At 46.8% G+C, this 9,900-nt stretch overlaps 1 protein-coding gene across 3 annotated transcripts; it reads right to left on the bottom strand.

Moving 5' to 3' along the window:
- Nucleotides 1–4,416: 4,416 nt before the first annotated feature.
- On the bottom strand, nt 4,417–7,811 carry LOC125544386 (zinc finger CCHC domain-containing protein 9-like). Of its 3 annotated transcripts, XM_048708052.1 has the most exons (8): nt 7,488–7,756; nt 7,322–7,380; nt 6,679–6,847; nt 6,500–6,588; nt 5,768–5,900; nt 5,387–5,479; nt 5,178–5,280; nt 4,417–4,822 (listed from the first exon to the last, which is right to left on the bottom strand). In XM_048708052.1, the coding sequence occupies exons 1-8, from the start codon at nt 7,623–7,625 to the stop codon at nt 4,449–4,451; spliced, it is 1,158 nt and encodes a 385-aa protein (XP_048564009.1). In that variant the 5' UTR covers nt 7,626–7,756; the 3' UTR covers nt 4,417–4,448. The 3 variants fall into 3 exon arrangements, with proteins under 3 accessions (XP_048564009.1, XP_048564008.1, XP_048564010.1); XM_048708051.1 differs by lacking the exon at nt 7,322–7,380 and having other exon boundaries at nt 7,488–7,811; XM_048708053.1 differs by lacking the exon at nt 7,322–7,380 and having other exon boundaries at nt 4,544–4,822; nt 5,178–5,270; nt 7,488–7,811.
- Between the last annotated feature and the right edge of the window lie 2,089 nt (nt 7,812–9,900).

Below are 9,900 nucleotides of genomic sequence, written 5' to 3'. Positions count from 1 at the left end.
TAGTCACAAATGCCTGGAATGTTTCAAATATCAGAAGTGGTGGTAATGTGTCTCAAGGCATCAAAACTGTAGCCATGGACTTAAAAGCTTGGGATTGTAACGTACTAGGAGACCTTCAAAAGAGAATAAAGAAGTTAAAAGATGATTTGGAAATTGTAAGAAGAAGTGAAATAAGTCAAGACAAGGTCAAACGAGAGCATGTTATAAAGGAGAAATTGGATCGACTAGAGAAGCAACACAACCTTTTTTGGAGGCAAAGAGCCCATGTCAAATGGCTGCAATTTGGAGATAAAAGCTTTTTTCCATGCCTATGCTTCGGAGAGGAAAAAGCGTAACACCATTCAGAAGCTGAGGAAAGAAGATGGGTCCTGGGTAGAGAAGGCAGAACAACTAAAGGAATATATTTCAAATTATTTCTTTAGTTTGTTTACTTCGACGGCAGGGCAGGACAATGATATAATTCTGCAATCAGTTCAACCTAGAGTAACTGACCAAATGAACGAGCTCCTTTGTGCAGAATATACTGAAGAAGAAGTGAAAGCTGCCTTGAATAATATTGGTGATCTAAAGGCTGCCGGACCTGATGGCATGCCTGCAATCTTTTTTAAGAGATTCTGGAGCACTGTAGGAGAGCAAGTAACCACGGAGGTGCTCAAAGTGTTGAGAGGTGGTGAGATGCCTGAAGAGTGGAACAACACCATGATAGTTCTGATTCCAAAAACAACTAGACCAGAGAGATTGAAGGATTTGCGACCCATCAGCCTCTGCAATGTGGTCTACTAACTAATATCAAAGGTAATCACCAGAAGATTAAAAAACATTTTACCTGAAATAATTTCCCCCAATCAAAGCGCATTTGTGCCCGGACGCATGATATCTGACAATATTCTTTTAGCATATGAAATGACTCACTTTTTGCAGAGGAAGAGGGGTGGAAGAGTAAGTTATGCTGCTATCAAACTTGACATGAGCAAGGCTTATGATCGAGTTGAATGGAAGTTCTTGCAAGGAATCATGTTGAAACTCGGTTTCAATAGAAGTTGGGTGCAACTCGTGATGAATTGTGTGACAACGGTGAAATACCAAATAAAAGTTAATGGGGACGTCACAGAGATAATTATTCCTAAGAGGGGGCTTCGTCAAGGTGACCGTCTCTCTCCATATCTCTTTCTTTTATGCGCTGAGGGCTTCTCGTCCATGTTACAAAATGCTGAGATGAATGGGAGGTTGAAAGGAATCAAATTATGTAATACAGCCCCAAGCATAAGTCATCTTCTTTTTGCAGATGATTCACTTCTTCTCCTAGAAGTAAATGCCGACAGCAGTCGCGAGCTTAATCAAATTCTGAACTCCTATGAAGCTTGCTCGGGCCAGGCTATAAATAAGGAAAAGTCAGCCATCTTGTTCAGCAAGAATACAAAGCTGGAGGACAAAGAGGAGCTCATGAATCAGCTAAATATTGCTATAGAAGGCTTCTCCGGAATATATTTGGGTTTACCATGCTATATTGGTAGATCAAAAACCAAAGCTTTTGAATATATCAAGGAAAAAGTATGGAAAAGGTTACAAGGTGGGAAAGAAAAATTGCTCTCAAAGGCCGGTAAGGAAGTCCTCATCAAAGCTGTAGCGCAAGCAATCCATGTTTATGCGATGGCATGTTTTGACCTCACCAAATCTCTGTGTGAAGATGTCAGCTCAATGATTGCGAGGTTTTGGTGGAGTCAATTGGATAAAGAAAATAAAATCCACTGGGTTGGATGGGACAAGCTCACAAAACCCAAAAAGGATGGAGGGCTGGGATTTAGAGACCTATATTCTTTCAACTTAGCTATGTTGGCAAGGCAGGCTTGGAGAATGCTACAAAACCCATGTTCCCTATGCGCTCAAGTGATGGCTGCTAAATACTATCCAAATCAGAATCTGTTACAAGCGAGGCCAAGAGATGGAATTTCATATAGTTGGAGAAGCATTTTGAAAGGAGTGCAGGTGTTGCAAAGTGGAATCATATGGAGAGTAGGAGATGGACGCAATATCAATATATGGGCAGATCCTTGGCTACCAAGGGGTGTTTCTAGGAGAGTAACATCTCAGCAAGGCAGCCATGTTATCACAAAGGTTTCAGATTTGATTGACCCTACCTCTAGCACATGGGATTTACAACTGATTGATCAAACTTTCAACAAAGAAGATGTAGAGGTAATTGTCCAAATTCCGATCCGAGAGGGTGCTAAGGACACTCCTGCCTGGCATTTTGACAAAAAGGGTATATTTTCAGTAAAATCTGCATATCAAGTAGTGTTGGAAAACCAAGCCAAGAACTCTGCACATGGTGGAGCTTCGTCATCAAGTAAGAATGATCAGCATAGGATAACATTTTGGAAGAAACTGTGGACGTTTCCCTTGCCCAACAAGATCCTGCACTTCCTATGGCGACTGTCCCATTATAGCTTACTTCTAAGAATGAAACTACAGAATAGAGGAATGGAAGTGGATACAAGATGTCCAGTATGCCATCGAATGGATGAAGATGGAGGTCATTGTTTCCTAAAGTGCAAATTTGTCAAGGCCGTTTGGAGAACTACATTGTTGGAAGAAAGTCATATGCAACTTCTCAATTGCCCAAATGCCATCTCGATGGTGGAGGATATCTTGCACATGGAAGAGGAAAAATGTCTGAAAGTATGCATCCTTTTGTGGTTATGGTGGTCTGAAAGAAACAGAGCTAATCAAGGAGAAAGGATTAGGACTGAAGAGGAAATTATATATTCAGTTCAGCTGCACTTGTTGGAATACAAAAAATACATCAAGCGACAGGAGCAAAATGTGCAGGCTGTAAACCAGGTTTGGTGTCCTCCGCCTGATGATTTCCTTAAAATTAATACTGATGGAGCCTTTAGGCTATCAACTAAATCAGGAGGGTGGGGTTTTACCATAAAAAATAATCATGGAATTGCACTAGTTGTCAGGAGCAGGGAGTTTGGAAAATGTTGCCGAACCACTACAAGCTGAAGCTCTGGCCATGCTCTATGCTGTGAATGAAGCGTCAAGAATGGGGTGCCAAAAAGTCATCTTAGAGACGGATGCAGTTGCTCTAAAGCAGGCAATCACAAGCGACCTGTACGACTACTCAAGCCTAGGCGTGCTGTTTAAAGAGATAAGAGCAGTGTTGCAATCAGCTTTTCAATCTTGTAAAGTAGAAACCTGCTCACGGGCATGTAATATTTCTGCACACTGTTTAGCTGCTCATGGTGTATGTACGGAGCGGAAGAGCTATCAGATTTGTCTTGATCCGTTTCCGAGCCATGTAAAAAAACTTGTCGCTGGCGAGTCCAGCTTGCCTGGGTAATGGAATACATTTGTGTTTCAAAAAAAGAAGATTGTTTTTCGTCTACTTGGAATGTGACTGTGTTTTGATACTTGATCTGATCTTTTGAGAATGTAGATGTAATGTCGTGCTATCCAGGTTTTCGCCCCATGATACTCGTTTCGACGGTGAGCGAGTATGGTGGGTTTCCTGGTAGTGCTAGAACTTGCTATACCTCTTTCCCTTCTCCTGTCCTTCTCGCTTGAATTGGTTGTATTTCCGTTCTTTGCAATGGAAAGGGGTAAAACCCGGTTCAAAAAAAAATGAAACTCTTACGATGCATCTCCCACCAAAACTTTCCCAGGATAAGCACACATATTCTCTCAAAATAGCCCTTTTATCCTACTCCCTCCATTCTAAAATAAGTGTCGTGTAACACAACACAACCGAAGAGGCCACCATCTCACCAAATTTGCAACGACAAGAGCATCATCTACTTCACTAAGAGCCTGTTTGGCTCCGCTCCCGGAGCGGACCAGGCTACAACTTATTTTCACAGAGTGGCTAAAACCCAGCTCCGCGGAGTGGAGAGATTCCAAACAGGACCTTAATCTGCTATTCAAGTCATCAATATTCAGGCAATTAGTTCATGAGAACTCAGATGCCACCAGCAAAACAAGAGGGGATATTAGAGAGCCAGTTTCTGAGCCAGAAGCTAATGAATATCAGAGATTTATTCACTGAGGTTTTCCAGACATGTTGTGCGTGTTATCACCTCCTGGAAGTTTCAGTGATAGAACTGAATTTCAAGAGAATATTCCCCATAGCGACAACAGTGAGAGGACGACTTGGAATGGTCTTGCAAGCATGACAGAAAAATGATGGCTAACTAATGCCTCAAACACAGAATAACATCTGAAGTTAAAGTCTATTTTTCAAATTACAATCTCCCTTTCCGTTGCTTAACTTTTAGTTTGTATATATAGGTAGACCATGCACCGGGCATGTGATTAATTCTTTGCTCTTATCGAGTTGGAGGCACACAAAAAATAGCTTTAGGTAACTGCATTCACTGGACCTGTTAAGCAGTGATACTCAGCAGATGTTCCATATGATCGAAATGCAGCTTGATATATATTTTTCATTATCCTAAGCTAGCATTTCTCTTCGGACATGTCCGTCTATTATGCCCCCTTTCTTTGCAGAAGCTACATGAATAAACACCTGAATTATGACGGTTAACTTTCTTAGTAATATGGCCAGAAGCGCCAACCTCCGCCTCTGGAGACCCAGGGCAGTTTCTTCGGTTGTGACCCTTTTCACCGCATAGGCTACAATGCCGAGGTTGCCGCTGATGTTCATTCTCTGACTTTGGGTTTCCACACGTTCGGCTATTATGCCCCTTTTCCCCACATAACCGGCATCTGAATTGCACTCTGGCTGAAATTTCCCTCACTGTTGGGCAATAGAAGCTTCGGTGTCCTTCTTGCCCGCATTTACTGCAGTAAAATTTCACTCCTGTGGAGCATAAGGTGGCAAATGTTGTTCAAGTTAATAGCGGGTTCCACTTTTGGTGAATCCAGGGAAAAGAAGGCGATGGAGTAAGACGACAACCAATTCCAATACTGCCACTTAAACTCAAAATGAGGAGGATAAACAAATGTACTCCCTCCGATCCAAAATAGGTGTCGTGTTTTTAGTTCAATTTGAACTAAAACCACGACACTTATTTTGGATATAGGAGGGAGTACTAACTAAGAACATGCGGATAACAGACAGCTGGCTACAGAAACAGCCAAACTTGTAAATGGACACAAACTGAGGAAACTGTCAAAACTATTTCTGTGGGTAGAAGGAAAGGAAGTCCAGTTACCTTTCATGGCAATGCTTCTCTTGAGCCGATTCTCAGGATCCCTGAAGAATGCCTTTTGTTTTTCAGAAGCCTGATTTCTTGCTGCAGCAGTACCTTTTGTTCTCTTGAGTTAAGGCAGAGGAAGAAAATAGATGACTATAGCACCAGCTCAATTGCTTGTACTTTACAAAAAAGACACAATTGCAACATTTATCAGGACATCTTATTACCTTAATAGCAGCAACTCTTTGAGCATGCAATTTGGCGTCTTGGTGTATAATCTTCATGTGCTTAGTAAACAATCCTGTTTTAGCATTCAGACTCTGCAATTATTATTAAGCTTTTAAAAGCCAAAAGCAACTATATAGATCTATAGCAATTAAAAAAAAGCAGCTGGTAGTTTTCAAAACTGAAGTAGATATACACAGCTTCATAGTTAACTCTTAGGAATGCAGGGATCTAGTGTGATAGATCTAACACATATGCGTGACAAATTGCATATGAACAACATTTATTAGTAGGAAAATTATACTACCATATACTGCACTAACACTAACTGTATCAAGAAGCCTATAACATGTATTTTCGGCTTGCAAGAAAGCGTCACTTACTCTTAGAGATCGGCTAATCTTCATGGCAACTTCTGGGGATGGTGATGGATAAGTACGCCTCGGTCTTTTTGAGGTGTCGATCTTTATCTCTAGTCTGTCGACCTCATCATCTTCCTTTACTTTCAAGGGTGAACTGCAGAGGGGAAAGAACAGCATTCTCAATCTAATGATCCATTACCTTTTCACAACTTTTGCAACAACCTAAGTATGTTGCATCCGGAATTTGACATACGATTTTCTACGGCTAGGAATCCAAAATGATACCTTTCTTCATCACTATGTAAAGAAGTCATATCATCTATCATTACTTCTTTTAAAACAATGGGAATTTTGTATCTGTACTTACAATTGATGATGGTGATGGGCAATAGTCAATTTAAGTCGTAACGGATGTTTTAATGAAACCAAGAGATTTGGGGGCCGTTTGGATTGGTACCCCAACTTGCCCAGCCAATTTATTGGCGTTGACAACTCCCATGGGCAAGTGCTTGGATGGAAGCCAATTATTTGGCGAGCCCCAACCTGCCCAGCCCCCTAGTTCAGCTTCACGTTGATTTTTATGCCAACAATTGACGAGCTGGTGGCAGGTGAAGGCTTCGCCAATGCTTTGGCAGGGTCAGTGCAGGCAGAAACCAAACAGCCCCGTGTCAACAGGAGATCTTTCGACAAGCAGTGTGACAAAAAAAACAGCTAACTGTTGACTACATGGAAGAGATGCAGAAGAAACATCACCTAGATCGAACTTCCTCCCATGGTTGTTCATCAATAGATTCTTGCCATATCACACATTCTCCACCACATTGCATACACATCCTAATCCCCTAGGCATGCACAAAAATATACTGATAAATTCCTCAAGAGTGCACGTATTTACTTCCAGGATGATTTACAAGAGGTCGGGGAAGGGTCACCTTGCCATTGCACATAGGGCAATCCAAGCTGGATCTGTCTATCCCGCACTTTTTGCAAGGAGTGTATCCTCTACCCCTACAGTTAGGGCAAGGCAGCTCTCGATAGTATTGCCCATTTGGACCAACCCAGGACCTCAGCTTCCCCCTCTCTGCAACCGGGGCAGTATTCCTGCAACCGAAAAATACTACTTTCAACAAGTAGCCACAGCACAAAAACAAAATCTCTCTCACAAAAAATGAAATCTCCAATCCCCAAAGGCTTTGATCGCATCCACGGGGAATGCCCAAGTGTCCTACACTAAGGTCAAAATGGCCTAGCAAGATGGCATATCGTTTGAAATGATAAATATTGTGCATCTCTTGGTTGCAAAACATGTACCACGGCATCCCAAAGAAATTAAGCACTTGGTTTTAAGGGGAATCAAGCATTTAGATTTGAAAGTGTTATGTTCAGTTAACCCTAAAGATCTACAAGCTAGTCTGTGGCTATTTGGGAATGCTGGTCTTCTTTCCCTGAGACTGAACACCCATCTTCCATCATCTCCCTCATAACTGTGCCATCTTACATCAACGATGACCACCTAACGCTCATGAAGAAGAATTGGGCACATGACGAGAATGCGAGCGAAGGGGGAAACCGTACTGCGAGGGGCTGGGGCCGACATCTGGGCCGAGAAGGTCGGCCAACGGGTCGTAGTGGAGCTGCAGCAATGGCACGAATAACAACAAACGGGCACGGCTCGAACAGTCAGAAGTATGAAGTGCGATAACCCAAAAGGCTTCCAATCGAACGAGAGACTACTACGTACCGGCGCTCCGGCGCCGTCGGCCAAGGAAGCGGCGGCGTGCCCTCGGCGGAGCAGCTGTGCCGGCCGGGCACGCGCCCGCTCCAGCCTCCATCGTGCTGTGGACGGCGCGGGGCGGGCGTACGGAAGGCGCAGCAGCATCCTGAGGGGAGGCGTCCGTCGTGCGTGGGAGGACGCGGTGCACTCGGCGTCTCTTGGCTCGTTTGCCACGCGACGGGGACGGAGCGGTGGCTCGCGTAGCGCAGCCGGGGCGCGTGGCGCGTGTGTTTTGTGGCTGGCGTTGCTCCTTTCGTCGGTGTCATGGAACCGTGTTGGAGGAGCACGCTGCGAACGTATCCCGTGTTAGACTGTCGTGTTAGACTGTATATATACATAGTCTGTGTATTAATATTATAACATTGTATTGTACCTCTTGATACCTCTATATAATGAAAAAGCCACACCCTGTTTAGGGTGTCGAGCAAGTTCCCGACATATTGTGTTTTATATGGTATCAGATTAGGGTTTCGATGTCTTCCGCTCCCGCTGCCGCCGTCGCCGGTGCGCCGACCTTCGTCGCTGCCACCGCCGCCGGGTCGGCGCTCGCCCCTATGTCACCGTTCCTCGCTTCTCGGCCGCTTGCGTCGGCCTACGGGGCCCTGCCGCCGACCGAGTCCCCGATCAGATCAAATCCATCGCCCGACTCCTCTGCTAAGTTCACTGCGCCGCCATCTCATGGCGTTGCTGTGCAGCCGCCCTACGGCGCCGTCGCGCAGACGCACGGTGGCGTCGCTCCTGCCGTGTATGGTGCGCCGCCGGCGGCCCAGGGCTCCCTTCAGCCGCCGCCGTCCTCCTGGCCCGTGGCGTCCTACGTGGCGCCGCATCATCACCAACCCTATGCGGCTCTCCCGTCGCATCACCACCAGCCACCGTCGGCGCCGATCTACTCCGCGCCGCCACCGCAGCAGCACTTCCTGGCGCAGCCGCCGCAGCCCTACGCGCCGTCGCCGCACCAACCCTACTCCCCGCCGTCCGGGTTCGTGGCTGCACCGCTGCAGCCATCCTACGGGGCCGCGGTGAACTACGGAGCCGACGCCCTCGTTCTCGGTGCTCCTGGCGTCTACTCGGCGGGTGCTCCTCATCTCGAGACAGCCCCGTCGACGGGTCCCTACGCGCCATCGATGCATGCTCACGCCGCTCAGGTCACGGCACCGTCACCGTTTTACTTCTCGCATCTGCTGCCGGTGAAGCTCACGCCGGACAACTACCTGTCCTGGCGTGCCCAGGTGTTGCCTCTTCTGCGCAGTCGCTATCTGGAGGGCTATGTTGACGGATCCATCCCGTGTCCGCCCACTCATCACCCGGCGTATCATACATGGGTGGCCCAGGATCAGGCCATTCTCTCTGCCATCCAGTCCTCGCTCACTCCGAGCGTCTCGTCGCTGGTCATCTTCGCTACTACATCCCGGGAGGCGTGGGCGGCGCTTCACACCAGCTTCTCCTCGCAGTCTTAGGCGCGTGCTCACTCTATACGCACCGAGCTTGGTGAGACCAAGCTTGGTGACCTCAGCATCACGAACTACTTCAACAAGATGCGGGGTCTCGCCGACACATTGGCCTCGGTTGGCCAGTCTCTGCAGGATGAGGAGTTCACCACTTTCGTTCTTAACGGGCTCGACGATGATTATGACAATCTCGTTGAGAACGTTCATGGCCGTGACGATCCACTTCCACCTCGTGAGTTGTATGCCCGCCTCATTGGCCGTGAACAGCGCATCAAGGCCCGCCATGTCTCACCGGGTTTCGCCTCCGCCAACGCCGCCACTCGCGGCAAACCTCAGCGGCTTTCATCTTCAGGGGGCAAGCCGGCACCATCTTCGCATCCGGCCCCGCGTGGCAATGCGCCATCCATCACGGGTGGCAACCAGTCGGTTGCTTGCTGCTCCTCCTGCGGTGCCCCGCAGGCTTGCCAGCTGTGTGGTCTGGAGCGCCACATTGCATCTCGCTGTCATCGTCGCTACAAGCAAGATTTTCTAGGCCTTGGCAACAATGGCAAAGGAAACGACAAGCAGGCTGCCGCTGCCGTGACTACTCATGATCATGGTCGCACTCCGTCCTACTCCATTGATCCATCATGGTATATGGACACCGGCGCTACTAACCACCTCACCGTCGAGATGGGCAAGCTCTCTACTTAGGAGCCATACCGTGGTCATGATCAGGTGCACACCGCCAGCGGAGCAGGTATGCGCATCTCTCATGTTGGTCAGGCTTCTCTCCTTGCACACAATTTGCAAACTACATCTTTCCAATGTCCTTCGTGTTCCCTCTGCTACGCGTAGTTTGTTGTCTATTCCTCAACTTACACGTGATAATAATGTCCTTGCTGAGTTTCATCCTTTTTGTTTCTTTATCAAGGATCGGGACACGAGGGCCG

The sequence above is a fragment of the Triticum urartu genome, chromosome 3, assembly GCF_003073215.2.
Source record: "Triticum urartu cultivar G1812 chromosome 3, Tu2.1, whole genome shotgun sequence".
Classification (NCBI taxonomy): Eukaryota; Viridiplantae; Streptophyta; class Magnoliopsida; order Poales; family Poaceae; genus Triticum; species Triticum urartu.
The sequence above is the reverse complement of the archived record's forward strand: the minus strand, read 5'-3'. Positions and strand labels throughout refer to the sequence as shown.

Excerpts from the sequence above, each read along its gene's own strand:
- LOC125544386 (XM_048708051.1), bottom strand. The coding sequence starts at position 7,786 with ATGACACCGACGAAAGGAGCAACGCCAGCCACAAAACACACGCGCCAC. Across the intron at positions 5,901-6,499 it reads TGGGAGGAAGTTCGATCTAG|TTCACCCTTGAAAGTAAAGG; the intron begins GTGATGTTTCTT and ends TCCCCTCTGCAG. Across the intron at positions 5,281-5,386 it reads AAAGAGTTGCTGCTATTAAG|AGAACAAAAGGTACTGCTGC; the intron begins GTAATAAGATGT and ends CCTTAACTCAAG.